General features: G+C 46.9%; 1 protein-coding gene across 1 annotated transcript; it reads left to right on the top strand.

Annotated features, from left to right (window-relative positions):
- The first annotated feature begins 155 nt into the window (after positions 1-155).
- On the top strand, positions 156-18008 carry LOC130371448 (V-type proton ATPase 116 kDa subunit a 1-like). Its single transcript, XM_056577223.1, has 14 exons — positions 156-242; positions 1689-1901; positions 2538-2688; positions 3085-3224; positions 3658-3821; positions 4804-4894; positions 5152-5270; positions 7074-7290; positions 7764-7871; positions 8733-8840; positions 10164-10181; positions 12390-12507; positions 13751-13922; positions 17714-18008. Exons 1-14 carry the CDS (start codon positions 186-188, stop codon positions 17805-17807), a joined length of 1770 nt encoding a protein of 589 aa, XP_056433198.1. The 5' UTR covers positions 156-185; the 3' UTR covers positions 17808-18008.

Consider the following 18008-nt stretch of genomic DNA (forward strand, 5'->3'; position numbering starts at 1 on the left):
AAAATAGTAATATCTGTATCAGTAGCAGTAGTAGTAACATGAGTAGTAGTCATGGTAGTAGTACTAGTAATTGTGGTACTAGTAGGAGTGCTTCTATGGTGTAACGTATGGAAAGGTAGTGAGGGTAACGCTGAGCCCTCCTCACCAGGTTCCGGGCGTCATTGTACCCGTGTCCTGAGACCCCCATGGAGAGGAAGGAGATGCTGGCTGGAGTCAACACCCGCATCGATGACCTCCAGATGGTAAGTCAACGCACGCTCAATGCTGCCATCAATACACGATCCATACTACCATCAATACACGATCCATACTCCCATCAATCAATCCATGCCCCGAACTCGCCTCAATGCACCCTTCATACTAACCTTGGTACACTTGGTATCCATATGACTAGCAAAAGGTAGAACTACGGCCAGTTCAAATTCCTACCTTCGTTTGAAAGTAATTTTTGGGCAATTTAAGGCAAGGAATGTGTACCTGGCATATTCCGGATGTTAGTCCTCATAACAGGCAGAAACATTGAGATTAGGCCGATCTCAGTACCAATTCTTCAATTGTTCAAGCCCCTCACTGCCCCACAAAGTAGATCTACAGTCAAATACATCATTTAATCTTTCAGCAGGGACTTTGTTTTTGTTGTTGATCCGTTCCCTACGGAACAATGAAATAGAAAATGTCCATCATGGTCAACAATGTTTTCCGGATGCAGGTGTTTGTTTTTGATACGATTTATTTTGAGCTAAATTTAATCGTATTGTGCAATTGGGTACATGTGGTGTTCAACATGAATCATGGCTATTCAATGTTGTGGAACTTATTAGGCCTAGAAACCAAGCTCGGTTTTGCTTCAGTCGAGGCCTTAATGCTTACCCAGACTGACCCGGTTCCCCGAAGGAGTCGGATTTACCACAATAAAAAACAAACGATGTGTTGTGTGCTCATTTAGCTTGACCTGCCCCTCAAATTAGCCCTGCTCTTAAGTCCATTTACTGGAGCGTTTCACGACAGAACCTCGATAAGCCTATAAATGAATATGGAACATTCCACTGCAATTACCACCTCCTTTCAAGCAAGCCTCCACCGGTCCTCTTATGGTCTGTGTGCTGTCATCTATGCAAGCCACCAGCCAGCCGCACTTAGAAACCCTAAAAAAGTGTTCTACTGAACAATATGCCGTTTTCTTCCCCCTCATTTTCTAGCCGTCTGGAAAAGGATGCTTTAATAATAGCTTAGTGGCGACACAGAAAGAGGGAGAGACTCTCCAGGGATATTCGTTTACGTTTCATGTTCTAATATCAGATATTGCCCTCTCAAATTCTCTGCCAAATAACTAGGTCGAAAACACATTTAACATTTAGTGGATTTTGCAGACGCATCCAAAGCGACTTAAAAACGATTCATCCACATATATACACTCATCAACACATTCTCACACCGACAGCAGAGTCTACCATGCAAGGCAACAGCCAGCCCATCGTAAGCAGTAAGGGTTAGGTCTATTGCTCAGGGACACCTCAAAGGAGCAAGGGATCGAACTAGCAATACTTTATGCTCTACCTCCTGAGCTAAGCCGACCCCTCCATTCCTTCTTCTTGTCGTTGATGCTGTTGTCATAGCTCGTGTCTGTAGGAGTGTTTCACCCAGGACCAGGGTCTAAGGGACTCACTCTCTCCCCCTCCCCCCCCCAGGTCCTGAACCAGACTGAGGACCACCGGCAGCGGGTGCTCCAGGCGGCCTCCAAGACGATGCGCGTGTGGTTCATCAAGGTGCGGAAGATGAAGGCCATCTACCACACGCTCAACCTGTGCAACATCGACGTGACCCAGAAGTGTCTGATCGCCGAGGTGTGGTGCCCCGTGTCCGACCTGGACTCCATCCAGTTCGCCCTGCGCCGCGGCACGGTACGTGGTCCTCCAGAGGGGGCGGAGCTTCAACCGGCGCCTGCCTCTCAGGCACATCCACACGTCACTCGTTAGGGACTGGAGTGTGGGTTGAGGGGCGTGGTCAGTCCACCACGCTTGATGAAATAGATTCATTTAAATGATGCTTGACCGTGATAATGTTTGTTGCAGGCTGGTGATAAGGTTAAAGATAAAGGTGTGAAAATGTGGGTATTTCACGATTCAATTTTGATTCCTAAGAGCCACGATCCACAAAATGTATTATCGATACAAAACGAATCCCGATTCAAAACCAGGTTCTCGATTCCAGTCGGCTTCGCACTTGAAAAGGCGGTGCGGCAAATGACGTGATGAAACCGAAGTAATGTGTGTTTAAAAGAATTTAGTTTGAATATTTTATCAACTTATTGCAATAATGTGAACACACTCAGACAAACTTAAGACAAAAGGATATCACAAGTTATGTATCGATTCAGAATCATATAAGATAGGAATCGCCATTCTAACAAGAATCATTTCCCCACTCCTAGTCATAGTTAATGAGGGCGGTCCATCACACATGTGCATAATGTAATTTTTGTATCAAGACAAAAAATGTCAAACCGACCAGACGGCCATGTTTGTTGTGATTGACAGGAGAGGAGTGGCTCCACCGTGCCCTCCATCCTGAACAGGATGCTGACCAAACAGACTCCGCCCACCTTCAACAAGACCAACAAGTTCACCTCCGGCTTCCAGAACATCGTGGACGCCTACGGAATCGGAAACTACCGGGAAATCAACCCAGGTTACACATCTGAATGTCCCACACCTTACATTTACGATTCTGATCCATTCCCTATGTTCTCTGCCATTCAAATGTGTTATATTCACACACCTGAGGTGGAGCTTAGCTATGATATGGCAGGCAAAATGGATTCCCTGAAACAATCTGGGAACAGATTTCGAGATTGGTTCAGATTGGACCGAGCTGTGGCTCATACTGAAGTTGGCGAAGTCAACCAGAACAGTTATTCTCAGTTATCGCATTCAATACTAACACTCACTAATCACTGACCCATTGCTTTGACCTTCCATCAAATTATACTTGAGTAGCAGCTCTTAAATCTCACCGACAGCACCTTCCATGAAAACACTGTGCAGTCCGTCGGGTGACGTTCTCTCTCTCCCTGTGTGCCTCCAGCTCCCTACACCATCATCACCTTCCCCTTTCTGTTCGCCGTCATGTTCGGGGACATGGGCCACGGCCTGCTGATGACCTCCCTCGCCCTCTACCTGGTCATCAGGGAGAGCAGACTGCTCTCGCAGAAGAGCGACAATGAGGTACCAGAGGAAACCAGATGAAACCCGATAAAACCAGATTTAACCAACCAGAGTTGGGGCCAGAGAGGAGCTCTTCATGTAGTCCTGTGTGTATATTTAAAGAAATGTATAATGAATTTACTGAAAAATATCTAATGGGATGTAAATAAAATAACGAAAAATTGATATATTTTTTTAAGGTATATTTTAATTTTTTCTCCAAAACCAGACCCGTGTCAATTTTTTTTTGTGATTCTGTTATACACACTAACACGGGCAACGATGTTACTGCTACTTCCATGATTTAAACAATCCTAATACCCTATAATCCCAATACTAGCTCTACCACTACTGCTACTATTATCAGTGTTACCCAAGCTTCCTAAAGAGCAGATAACACGGACGACGTCGACGGCTAACCCTGTGGTCGGTACCCCTGCTCCCTGCGCTGCAGATATTCAACATGGTGTTTGCCGGCCGCTACATCATCCTGCTGATGGGGCTGTTCTCCATCTACACCGGCCTCATCTACAACGACTGCTTCTCCAAGTCCCTCAACATGTTCGGCTCCGGGTGGAGCGTGCGGCCCATGTTCGTCAACAAGGGAGGCAACTGGACGTGAGTTCAATTCCCGCGCACGGGGCCACTGGCTCATGCCTTGTACGTCTCTCCAGAGGAGAAAACAAGTAGCCCTAGGTTGCTCCTGCATAAAAACAGGACGTACCTCTCTGCCTCTGTCTGCCTCTGTCTGCCCATCTCTGCCTCTCTCTCTCTCTGCCCATCTTTGCCTCTCTCTGCCTCTCTCTCTCTCTCTCTCTCTCTCTCTCTCTCTCTCTCTCTCTCTCTCTCTCTCTCTCTCTCTCTCCATCTCTCTCTGCCTCTCTCTCACTCTCTCTCTGCCTCTCTCTCTCTCTCTCTCTCTCTCTCTCTCTCTCTCTCTCTCTCTCTCTCTCTCTCTCTCTTTCTCTCTCTCTCTCTCTCTCTCTCTCTCTCTCTCTCTCTCTCTCTCTGCCTCTCTGCCTCTTTCTCTCTCTCTCTCTCTCTCTCGCTCTCTCTCTCTCTCTCTCTCTCTCTCTCTCTCTCTCTCTCTCTCTCTCTGCCCCTCTCTGCCTCTCTCTGCCTCTCTCTGCCTCTCTCTGCCTCTCTCTGCCCCTCTCTGCCTCTCTCTGCCTCTCTCTGCCTCTCTCTGCCTCTCTCTCTGCCTCTCTCTCTCTCTCTCTCTCCTCTCTCTCTCTCTCTCTCTCTCTCTCTCTCTCTCTCTCTCTCTCTGCCTCTGCCCCTCTCTGCCTCTCTCTGCCTCTCTCTCTGCCTCTCTCTCTCTCTCTCTCTCTCTCTCTCTCTCTCTCTCTCTCTCTCTCTCTCTCTCTCTCTCTCTCTCTCTCTCTCTCTCTCTCTCTCTCTCTCTGCCTCTCTGCCTTTCCCTACTCTGCCCTGTGTTGAACGATGAGCGAGTAGCCCTGCGGGACTGCCTGCGTTATGCATGGGACGTAACGAATCCTATTGTGAAGTCGTTAGATGTCCTCACCTGTGCTATTAAAACCATTCCTCTTAACGTCTTAACGTTTTGCCTACACAAACGATTTCCTGTTCCTTCCTCTAGATTTGAGACGCTGGGTGAGAACGCATTGCTCCAGCTGGACCCTGCCGTCCCGGGTGTGTTCAACGGACCCTACCCGCTGGGAATCGACCCGGTAATGACGACTAACTAACTACCAGAATCACACTGTTTTAAACTAAGCAAAGAACACAGAGCATGAAATCAGTGCGCTGTGTTCAATTGTTAATCTTACTTACTCGATTGTGTGGGACTCAATTCTATTGTGGAGGCTAAAAAATGTGACATAAGATTTTGCGTCCTGGGTTTGACTTCCCTCAATCAGCTTGTTGTGTCACTCCTAACTGAATGAGCACGTCAGTCTGTTTGGTATTAAATGGGTTGGTTTTCTAGATCTGGAACATCGCCACCAACAAGCTGACCTTCCTGAACTCCTTCAAGATGAAGATGTCCATCATCCTGGGGGTGACGCACATGCTGTTTGGAGTCTCCCTCAGTCTCTTCAACCACCTGTAAGTTCCTCCTCAACTCAACTGATTTAGTTGTCAAATGTGCAAGGTAAATGTGACTTTCCTTGTTGGCAATGAAATGCTATCAAAATGATTTACCAAAAGAGTAAATAATACCAGCATATGAAAAGAAAATGTGGAAAAAAGCACCTAACAGCTGCTGTAGAGGTGAGTTTCCAGAACTGTAAAGAGAGAGAGGGCAGAAAAGAACAGAAGAGAGCCAGAATTAACACGCTAAACAACTCCACAAAAACCACGGCGTCCTCCCTGTCTGCTCCCTCCCTCCTGCGTTTCTCTTGCACTCAGGGGTGTTGCTGCATCCAAAAACAGGCACATTACAGATGTTATCCTGTTATCACACAGCAGTTCATTCACTCAGATATGATGGATGGCATCTCTAACACATTACACTCAAATGAAAGCTCTTCAATCGTATCTACAGCAGCTTTAAAACAACAATTACATGAAAAGGAAAATAGGGAATTTAGTCATTGGCACAACAGAGCCATTTTGTGTTATTTGATGAACTCCATCATGATATCAGTATGGTGCTGCTGCCATAGTGTGTGATTTATAGTATAACTTACATGACACACCCAGAGAGTGTGTTTGGGAGAGAGAGAGAGAGAGAGAGAGAGAGAGAGAGAGAGAGAGAGAGAGAGAGAGAGAGAGAGAGAGAGAGAGCGAGAGAGAGAGAGTGAGCAAGAGAGAGAGAGACAGAGAGAGACACAGAGAGGGAGAGAGAGTCGTTGAGAGATGTGAGGCCTTGCTGGTATGAATCGAACCCATTGTCCTTTATTGTCCGTGGTGAGCTCCTTGTACAACCAGTGATGTATGATGATGATGGGGACTCATGCGGCCACACGCACATCCTAAACCCTTCCTTTGAGCTACTGGTTCTCCCCTTGGCACCAGCATGGGGGGGAGTACCCACTGGCAACTCTTCCAAATACAATTTCACTCTACCAACTAGTTCGAAATGAATAAGCCATTAATGTAACCGTCTAAGTTATGAATGGTTTATATCAGAAACAAACGTGACTGTAGTTAAAAAGACAATGATTAAGTTCCATCAGCAGTCAATAGTCTCATTTACATTAAATGTAGGTCATTTAGGAGATGCTTTTATCCAAAACGACTTAGAATAAGTACATTTGTCAGAAGAAAGAGAAACAACAATATATCTCTGTCGGTACAGTAAAGATGTTAATGGAAACAAGAGCTAAGCCCTTACAGTTGCTGGGTTAACCCATTCTCTGCATACAACAAAGATAGCTAGGATAAGATAGTCTCACAACGTCATCCATCATGAACATTATATTTACGTAGAACCAAGCTCCAGAACATTCCAATGTTTCAACATCTAAACAATATGCTAGTCTCATCCATCATGTAATGCACTCGTTTCACCAACACCTCTGCCCATACTTTGACCCCGCTGAAGATGAGGATAACAAGTGAAGACGAAGGCTAATGAGCTGTAGGGCTGCTCCATTATGGAAAAAATCATAATCCCGATTATCTTGGTAAAAAAAACAAAAAACGATTGTTTTTGAGAATGAAAACATGATGCATTTTTTCAGCTTTTCTTCATCCATAAAAACATTTTGTAACTGAGAACTTTGAAATTTCCCCTTCAAAAAATACACACAATTTTCAAATAGAAAAAAGTTAAAATAGTAAATAATGTACAAAAATGTATCCAACTGATCATATTTGCAATATCTATAAAACATTTGACCCCATAATCGAAATCAAGATTAAAATGAGATTAATCGCACGGCCCTGATGAGCTGTCCTCCGCAGGTACTTCAAGAAGCCCCTGAACATCTTCCTGGGCTTCATCCCCGAGATCGTGTTCATGTCCAGCCTGTTCGGCTACCTGGTGCTGCTGGTCTTCTACAAGTGGACGGCCTACGACGTGTTCAGCTCCAAGGACGCGCCGAGCCTGCTCATCCACTTCATCAACATGTGTCTGTTCAACTACAACGACCCCACCAACAAGCCTCTGTACCGGGGACAGGTGATCCACCCCCCCCCCCCCCCTCACCTGCCCCCTCCCCTCGTTCTCTCTCAGCGCTCACAGCCGTCTGTCTCTAGTGTTAACCTGTCTGTCTGTCTCTTTGGAGTTAACCTGTATGTTTTTCTTTTTTAGAGTTAACCTGTCTGTCTGTCTATTAAGACGTAACACGTCTGGCTGTCTCTGAAGAGTTAAACTGTCTGTCTCTGTAGAGTTAACCAGTCTGTCTGTCTCTGTAAAGTCAACCTGTTTAGCTGTCAATTTAGAGTCAACCTGTCTGGCTGTCTCTGAAGAGTTAACCTGTCTGTCTGTCTCTGTAAAGTCAACCTGTTTAACTGTCTATTTAGAGTCAACCTGTCTGGCTGTCTCTGAAGAGTTAACCTGTCTGTCTCTGTACACTAACCTGTGTGTCTGTCTCTGTAGAGTTGACGTGTCTCTCTCTGTAGATGTGAACCTGTTTGTCTGTCTGTGTCTAGATGGGGATCCAGATTCTGCTGGTGCTGATAGCCCTAGCATGCGTTCCCTGTATGCTGATAGCCAAAACCCTGGTGCTACGGCGACAGCACTTGTGGAAAGCCAAGCTGGTATGTCCCCCCCCCCCCCCCCCCCCCCCCCTCTCTCTCTTTCCCTTTCCCTCCCCCCTCTCTCTCTCTCTGCCCCTCTCCCCCCTCCTTTCTGTCTCTCTCTTCCTCTGTCTCCCCCCCCCTTCTCTCTCTCTCTTCCCCTGTCCCTTTCCCCCCCGTCTCCTCTTCCCACTTTTTGAAGATTATTGATCAGCTCGTTTCACAATAATCAAATTATATTAATATAAGGTATTTGAAATGTGTATGCAGACTGTTGAAATGTATACCGTAAATGATGCACATCTGATGTAACAACTTGTGTTCTCTCCTCTGCCCCTCATCTTGGTGTACATTACGCTGTAACGTTGTGCTTGGTCGTGTAACCATGAACCTCTGGCGGCGAGCGAGCCTTGGGAAGGTCCCGTCTGAAGAGTGCATTTCCAAAACACTGTGGAACCAGCGATCATTCATCGTCTCAAGAAACATCTTGAAATCTGGTCTTAAATTGATTGACGACAGGCTGAACGCAACAAGCATATTGAGTAATACAAAACAAAAACAAACAAAAATAATTAAGAATGTTTCATGTATTTTGGAAATGGAACTCGTCATCGTGTCCCCAAACACCGGTTGAGATGTCCCGACATCTCAACCGGTGTGTGGATCACCCCCCCCCCCCCCGCCACACCACCTCCCCTAACTCCCTCCCACCTCCCCCCTCCCTCCCCCCCTGCCTCCCAAGGCTGGCTCACGCTGGACACAGCTCTTGTTGGCTCTTGTATCTAGGCCCTGAAGCGGGCAGAAGCGGCTGCGGAGAGTCTAGCGCAGCCGTCTTTAGAGCAAACAGGCGCGTCCTCATCCGTCTCCGGACTCACCCAACAGGGCACCCAGAAGTTTGGGGGCGTGCGCGTGGGCAACGGCCCCACGGAGGACGAGGCTGGCATCGTCGATCATGACCAGCTCTCCCAGCACTCGGAGGACGGAGACGAGGTGAGGCCGCGTGTGAGGCCGCGTGTGAGGCCATGTGTGAGGCCCGTGACTGCTGACATGCACCGAGAATCCCCCCCCCTGGGCGCGGTTCAGTGTGTGGTGTGAATGGAGACCTTATCGCGTCATCTGTTGAGATCCCACAGGCCTCACAGGAGAAGGGAGCTTATTGTTTAGTCCTCACTGGGCCTGAACCAAAATACACAACAACAACAACAACAGACGGTACTCTAAGGACCGAAGGGGTTAGACACGGGGACAAATTACATGTATCTACCGTGGGCAACACATGAAAGTAAATGTGGTGTTGGGATACACCATAACTACCGTGACCACCCACGAAGTCGATCAAAAAGACAAAATAGGGAAAGGGAAAAGGGAAAGTATCCCCCTAACTGTTTTCCCTTACAATTGACTGGCCATACACTAATTAATCCCACTAACATCCCACTTAGTCTTTCCCTTTATCCACCCGACTGTAACGGTACCTCTCCCTATTTCACACACATGGGTCACATCACTGTCCCACATCATTTCTCAAGATCTTAATAAGGTCAATTGTGAAATTACCGACTTCCCGAAGGGTACTCCTGCCTCCTTTCCTAAAGCGCATAGCACCGAACCCACGGTATTGTCTGTTATTCCAGACCACCCGGATCACTGCCCGGGTGTTACCAGGGCTAGGGTGCTGTCTCACAGAGGAGGGCAGCGTGGATCGGGCGGAAAGGAAATGTTGTAGATAAGGGAGAACGTAAACAGGGAGTCGGTTTGCATGAGAAAGCCATCCCAGTGAGTCAGCACAGCTCCGAGTGGAATTTCGGAAAACATCCCCTATCATATAATGTATGAATACGGTGGTCTCACAGGTCGACTCATTCATAAATCAAAGCTGTAGCGTTGAGACATATAGACTTGCTTATATAATCATAATGATCCATTTTCATGCAAGATGAGGTCCGTTACTGGAATAGCCTCATTATTCTAGTGATATGTAGTGATAGCAGTGATATGGAGTGGTAGGGACATGTATAGTGGTTTAAGTGATATGTAGTGGTAGTAGTGCTATGTCATGGTTGTTCGGAGTAGTAATGTATGTGTAGGAGGAATCATACCTTAATGTTTTAATAATAACATCCATGCAATCCCTTTTGATCCAATATCCAACACTTCAAACAGATTAATAAGTGATCAGTGACTAATGGGGCCCGTAGCAATGTGTTTAGTTTGAATACTCACCAATGTTCTCGTATTGCATACCTGCTTCACACTTACAAGCACACTACTCCGTGTCCTGCCGCTAACCTTTGACCTCTGCTTACTTTCAAGCATGCGGAGGAAGAGCCGGTAAGAGATAAAAAATAAATGACCCTGTTACTGCATGTTTTTGACAAAGTCTGTCTTTCTGTATGTCTTTTTGTCTGTCTGTCTATCTATCTATCTGTCTGTCTGTCTGTCTGTCTGTCTGTCTGTTTGTCCTCCTGTCTGTGCCTGAGGTCTCTGTCTCCAATCAAATCTTCCGGTACTCTCTTCTCAAGCTAGCCCCGAGCAGTGTGTGTGTGTGTGTGTGTGTGTGTGTGTGTGTGTGTGTGTGTGTGTGTGTGTGTGTGTGTGTGTGTGTGTGTGTGTGTGTGTGTGTGTGTGTGTGTGTGTGTGTGTGTGTGTGTGTGTGTGTGTGTGTGTGTGTGTGTGTGTGTGTGTGTGTGTGCGGCGTGCGTGTGTGTGTGCGTGTGTGCATGTGTTTGCCTTTCTCTCGGTTTGTGTTATGGAAGATTGATGCAGGGAGCGTTTCTGATGAGCATAGATCAGAACGCAAGAGGGCAATACTCTGCTGGGCTTTCATGGTACGACGCATTTATGTTTTAATGTGTCTGTCTGCGATCCAACGTTTTTCATTGCCGAAACATGAGCAGCCAAGCGTGGTGAAAAGTGTCTTTGTACGATCAAAACACTTTTGGCCGAACTGTTCATTCGGTTACTTCACCCGATGGTAAAAACAACAAGAACATGATGACGGGCTGGAACGGTGAAGCCCTGATATTCCACTCAGACGTAATATCCATCATGCCAGGCGGTCGCCCCCCCCCCCCCTCCACGCACTACCTCCATGATGGCATGGGTTGGCCCCCGCATTGTTTTTATTCACCGCTTTGGTCTTACTGCCCCCCCCCGCCACCACCCCCACCACCGCCCCTGCCCCCCCCCGCCCCCCCCCTTCTCCGACCCAGCGGGAACAATGAGCGGTGGTTCCGTGAACTGTTCCTCTGGGGGTCCGGAGAACAAAGGACAAGCCATGGAAAGAGGAAGCCAGGTCTCCCCTACCCCTGCCCGAGCCAAGACAAACCCAGAGAGAGAGAGAGAGAGAGAGAGAGAGAGAGAGAGAGAGAGAGAGAGAGAGAGAGAGAGAGAGAGAGAGAGAGAGAGAGAGAGAGAGATCCACAGAGAGTGAGACGGAGAGTAAGCCAGAGAGAGATGGAGAGTAAGACAGAGAGCGATGGAGAGTAAGACATGGAGAGTGAGACAGAGAGAGAGAGATAGTGGCTGAGAGAGAGAAAGACAGGAACACAGAGAGAGAGAGAGAGAGAGATGGAGAGTAAGACAGAGAGAGAGAGAAACAGAAACGCATACAGAGAGATGGAGAGTGAGACAGAGAGAGACAGAGACACAGACAGAGAGATTGAGCGTGAGACAGAGAGAGAGAGAGAGAGAACGGTACCTCCTGGATCACACCCACCCCTGCAGCTCGAGCTGGGGAAGGAAAAGGCGACACTCGCTTCGGGAAGCAGGCAATGGTTCTAGCAGCCCTGTACAATACACAAACAAGATCCTGCCGGTGATACTGCTGTGTGTGTGTGCGAACGAAGAGGAGAACATTACATCCACCCATGCACACACACACACACACACACACACACACACACACACAAACACACACTCTAACACAGGCATCCATATAGCAGATGTACTGTATATGGTCATTGTGCCTGGGCTGAGATGGACCTGAGGCTGTGGAGGTCATGTTGTTGCGATAAGAGGAGTTCCATGGCCGGCGGTTTCCCCTGCGCGGCAAATCTGATGCGCAAGTGATCTCATTGTTATGATTGGCCTGCAACCTGAATTCCTGGCCAATCAAGAGTGTTTCTATATAGCATTGCGTGTGAAAACAAACAGTTTTCAGCCACAGCAGTCTGCATGTGGCTGGTCAACGATTTATTGCCAAAAGAACAGCAATGGTATAGTTGGCATCACTGGTAGGAAATGGTTCCCTAGTCCCAAACAAACACTGTTTTGTGCCATCATTTCTAAGATCACTTATGAACATAACATACTAACCTCGAGAACCGTCTTCTTACCTAAAACCGGACCAAATGAACCATAAAGGAACGGAGAAGTCGAACGCAAACCTCTACCTTTTTCAGTATCCGGGATTGGTTGTTTGTGTTTGTTTGTTTGTTGTGCCTGTGTAGATGTGTCGTGTGTGTGTGTGTGTGTGCGTGTGCGTGTGTGCGTGTGCCTGTGTGTGCGTCATCAAGCATGTTGTTCTCTGTGCTCCAGTTTGACTTCGGGGACGTGGCCGTCCACCAGGCCATCCACACCATAGAGTACTGTCTGGGCTGCATCTCCAACACAGCCTCCTACCTCCGGCTCTGGGCCCTCAGCCTCGCGCACGCACGTGAGTCCACAGAACCGTGCACGCGCACGCGCACTCGAATAACGCACCAATAGTAGAATATATTAAAACTTAGTGAAGTATAGTATATTTAAGTATAGTGTCAGACAGCACAGTTATTAACCTGTGCATCTGTGTATTCTAGTATAGTATGGTGTAGTTTTGTGTGGTGTATAGTATAGTGTAGTGAAGTATAGTCGAAGCAAAAAAATAAAACTGTTAACAGAAACAGGCTGATACCTCCAAATATGTGACAAAATGACGCATTGTACTGGCATCGAGAGATCCCAATATAAATGTGAGTAATCTAGTCGTGATTGATTTTAGATGTCCAACTGCGTTATTGTCCGACATGCTGTCTAATTTAGCCTACTGCATGCTGCAAGACTTTATTCAAAGCAGAATAATGTCGATTGTCTTTAAACTTGCAAACCATTTCAATATTAGATTGAATTTAAAATATATAAATGTGAAAACTACAGAAAGCAAACATATTACCAACATCCCTAATGATGCTAAATATAATATTTGACACAAATAAACATTTATAATCATTAGGCACTTAGTGTGCATTCATGACCTGACAGGAAGCCCTAGAGTACACAACAGTAAGAGTTCACTCACTTTGAGCATGGCGCCTGCATTGAGGCTGTTCTGTCGGCTTTCTGTGAGGGACTGTTCTATTATACCGCCTCGAGAACACTTCTTGTTCTCGTTTGCTGGCGACAAAGCCATTCTTTCTCTCCTCAACTTTGGCTCATTGTGTGGAAAACAAGCAGAACTTTACACCCCGCCTGCAGTTGTAAAAGCCGGGGAGAAACCGGTGCAGAAAGTGCAAGACTTGGTTTAACCCGAGCGATGTTACTCATTACTCAGAGTATACCTGCCAGCTCCTCCAGGATGTCTCACAATAGGAACATCGTGTCTGAGATTCACCTCAAAAGACCAGACTCTTGCTTACCAGGACGTTATTTGGTGCGTTTCACAGCTCTTCAATTCAATTCAATTCAATTGTATTTGTATCGCCCTTAATCACAGATACAGTCTCAAAGGGCTTAACAGTCCATTTATTAAAGTTATACACTTTTGATCGACTGAAATATCGACACATCTTGCACAAATGCAGTTCATTTCTCAGGTATTTGTTGGTACAGTTTAAAGCAGCACTAGGGCCAACCGCGTAGCAGGTGGTTGGTGGTGCCTGGTGGTACACGGTGGATCACCCCTGTATGTTGCGGTCCTACAGAGCTGTCGGAGGTGCTGTGGACCATGGTCATGCACCTGGGCCTGGCGTCCAGCAGCGGGGGCGGCTTCTTCGCGCTGACCATCATCTTCGCGGCCTTCGCCGTGCTCACAGTCTGCATCCTGCTCATCATGGAGGGACTGTCGGCCTTCCTGCACGCCCTGCGTCTTCACTGGTGAGTCCAGCTCGCTCAGAAAGACACACACAAACTGGCCCACACACAGACCTGCGTGTTTCTGTTTGGGTGTGTTCTCTTCATGTTACATTTGTATATTAGTACTATCGTATTTGTTGCATGCTGTCTGTATCTGTTTGGGCAGATACGTCCAAACAGGATTAGGAGCAAAGCTGATAGCAGAGAGCCATGAAGTCACATGACTGAACTGTGGTCATCACATGATGCAGGAGACACATTCAAAACAATGGGAATAAAATATGAACAGAGTAGCACATCGGACAAACAAACAGAGACTTGGATGTTTAAAGGGGTACACACACAAACACAGACGCAAACCATTACTTATTACCAATTAAAAAAAATCCCCAAAAGAAAAGCCAAACCTTTAACCAAATTTGGTTTTGAAAACATTCAAGTAAATGTCGATTTTGCGACTGTTTATTGGGGGAGAACGATGTTACTGGTTAGTTAAGGAAGCTGCGGTGTAAAGCACTTGGGCCAGTAGCTCCTTCTGACGGCCGACACTCTGCAGACCTGCTGGCCTGTTTCACTTCTGTCAGGTCTTGGCACCTTCCCCTCATTTCTCACTCACTCTCTATCTAGAACAAACTCCTCCCTGCAGCCATTACCATACATCTGGGAACAAGTTCAACTGGTAGTTAAAGAGAACTGGACTACACTGACTACACTTAACGATTTAAAAGGTCCAATCTAAAATACACAATGACAATTGAAATGGTAGAACACATCTTGACATAACAAGCGAGTCAGGTTAGTTTACACGGTAAAGGACTCCATGGATTGACATCAAGTACAATGGCAATAGCTCAGGCTATAAGGTTTTTTTTCTACGTTTGTATTTGAGATTGTACCGCACAGTGTACACTGTTCAGTGAGTAGTCATTCCTAAGATTGCTGTGCCAAACCTCTTTTGCTGCAATGGAACATTCTGGCGCCCGGGATGAGTGAGAATGCCCTGTTTATTTTCTCTAAGCCTTCGTGTTTGAACGCAGCGCCTTACCTCATGATTCTGTAGTGAGTGTGAGTGTGAGTGTGTATGTGTGTGTATGTATGTGTGTGTGTGTGTGTGTGTGTGTGTGTGTGTGTGTGTGTGTGTGTGTGTGTGTGTGTGTGTGTGTGTGTGTGTGTGTGTGTGTGTGTGTGTGTGTGTGTGTTTGCGTTGGGGGGTGGAGGCCTGCAGTGTTTTCGTTGGATAGAAGAGAAGGACTTAATGTTTAAAAGCTTGTGTCTTCTCCGAGGTTGATTTATGTTCACAGGTGGATGGAAGTGGAACTCTTCTTATCAAAGATTCACACTAAACACTTGCTCTAGTCAAGGCAGGGAGGCGAAGAGGAGAGACAGATAGACAGAGAGTAGGTTAAAATGCCAGAACGCGGCGATGTACTTGTTGAGTATTCGAGCAGTTTAAGATATGTCTGTCCTTGGCTGGCTTGGGACCATCTGTGGTGGTGTTGCTCTCAGGGATTGGGAGTTGATAACAAAAAGGTTTTTCCCAAACTATTTAGATGTTACCCGTCTGTGAAACACCGACACAGGCACACACACACACACACACACACACACACACACACACACACACACACACACACACACACACACACACACACACACACACACACACACACACACACACACACACACACACAAACACAAACATAAACACACACCCAGCCTGCACATGTTCTCCCCGTGTAGGATGGGGTTTGGATGTCATGCAGCGACATGATCTACGTCTGACAGTGAACAGATCCCAGAGCTGTAAGGATTTGCTGTGTTTGTCAGGCCGAGCTGAGGCCCATAGCTACTGTGTAGACACAGCTATAGCCCCTCCCACTCTCAGGTAGCTTTCACCGCTCGTACCAGGTGACGTACAATCCAAGTAAGAAAATACATCTTGATCGGGATAGAAAGAGGTGATCAGAAACGGTCGGAATCCCTTCTTTGCTGGCGGGGTTGCCATGGATACAACATTCCAGATCCGGACGAATTTCAGAGTGTGGAGCAGATGGGGTAATGATGTGTTTACCCATCTGGGCTGGACTGAACCGCTGTTATACGCACGCTCGCACGCACACACATACAGATAGACACACACACAGACACAGACACACACACACACACACATGCGCTAGGTACAGCCTGGTCAGCCCACATGGATCCAGCCTATTTTCCAGAGTGTCCAGCAATGGGAAGAGGAATGGGAGTGCTCTTTCCTAAATGTCGGCTCAACTCTGGCAGGAGAAATATTTACCGGGTTTCGGAGACATTCCTGAGCACTCCCATACCTTTGACCTTTGCTCACAGAATGGGTATTTTTTAATAGATCTTACATTTTCTTCTAAACGAGTTCCCTGACGATCTGCTTCAGATCGTTTACTATCGGTTTAAAGGGATCCCTGCCCCAATTCATAATGTGTGTATGTGAGCTGCCATATTCAGTAATGAGGACGGAATATGGACCGAGGTCATGTGACCCAGATGCTGACCTAAAAGTAGTGAGGGGGTCGAGACTATCCGCAGGAATAATGAGGAGAATCCTCAGAAGTCTTGATTATGATCTAATCATGTGTGCAGGCTCAGAGTTCTCCAATAAGATGGTTGACTCTACTGGAAGTCAGGGCTCATTTGGTTCCCTGAATGGAGGCATCTGTTGAGGAGAAGTCTCAACTAGTGACCGGTTTGTCTAGTGCTCTGCAGCAGTGTGATCATGCTGTACTTCACCGAGACGACGCAAGCAACACGCGCGGCAGGTCGGAGTTCCACAAAGTAAAGCAACAACCCAGATATGGTTGGACTACAGGAGTCTGCGTCTTCTTCAACAGCTACAATAAACAATCAACCCTTTGGCCGTTCTTCAACAAGGAAAGAGGCCGATGCTTTACAGTAGTTGCTCTTTAAAGATCACGTGTGTGTTTCAGTCGCTTCTTCTCTGCTGCTGTGTATTCATCAGAGCTCCCAAGGCCGATCTTACAATATACATCCAAGCTGAGCCTAGATGCTCATCCAGACTTAACACATGATGTGCCCGTAGAAAAAGAATAAAGAAGAATAAACCCTTCCTTCTTTCTCTCGGCAAGTGTGTGAGCCCCGAACCGAGTGCTGTTGTACCACGGCCGGTGAACATGGGAGTGGGGTGAGAGGGGTGCGTTATGTAAGGAGTAAACCACCAGTGTGTCCCGTTATTCGAAAACACTGTACGACAGGAGGGGGGGTTGTGTGACGCAGAACAGGTGACGCTCATACGACATCTTCCACTGAAGTGATAGTTGAAGAAGAAGTGGTGACACATTTTGAAGAAAGGAATGCCTCAAGTAAGGGAATCTGAATCGAATAAGGAAACAATCAGTTTGATGGTGTTTTGGTCAGAGCCATTCTTCATCCTTAAACTATTAAACGAGGCAAGTGTGAGGCAGAATACATTCCTGGCCCTCTCTCCTCCCTCTCGTTATCCGAGCCCAGGAATCCGAGTCCAGCCGTTGTTGGGATAAGTCATGCTGTACACAATTAAAGTCCATAAAAAAACAAAAACTTTGCACTTTGCTTGAACACATACCCTCCTCACAGTTCAACATCTGAAGTCATCGGTTAGCTGGGTTCAGCTGTGATGGCGTGATGTCGCCTCGTGGAATTCAAAAGAGTGCCACCTGTTCCTCTTACAACCACCCGCAGCCCGGCTGCCACAGTCCCCCACTCTCTGTGTCTTCATGTATGTGGAATGATATGATACGAGCTGACCTCCTGTTTCTGTGTGTCCATCTTGTCCCCAGGGTGGAGTTCCAGAACAAGTTCTACTGCGGCCAGGGCTTCAAGTTTGTTCCATTCTCCTTCGAGAGCATCCTTGACGGCCGCTTCGACGAGTGAAAAAACAAAACAAGAGGATCCCCAAGCATTCCTTCCATGTGTGTGAACGTCTTCGTTTGTGTATGGGCATGATTGCACTGCAGGTCCTCTCTCGCCCTCTAGTGCACATAAAGTGTTTGTGTTGGTCGGAACCCTTATGAGAGATAATTTCACTATCATGTTACGTGACTGTGTTAAAGCTGCTTTTCCGTGGTAATAAAG

Source organism: Gadus chalcogrammus, chromosome 18 (assembly GCF_026213295.1).
Source record: "Gadus chalcogrammus isolate NIFS_2021 chromosome 18, NIFS_Gcha_1.0, whole genome shotgun sequence".
In the NCBI taxonomy this organism is placed as follows: Eukaryota; Metazoa; Chordata; class Actinopteri; order Gadiformes; family Gadidae; genus Gadus; species Gadus chalcogrammus.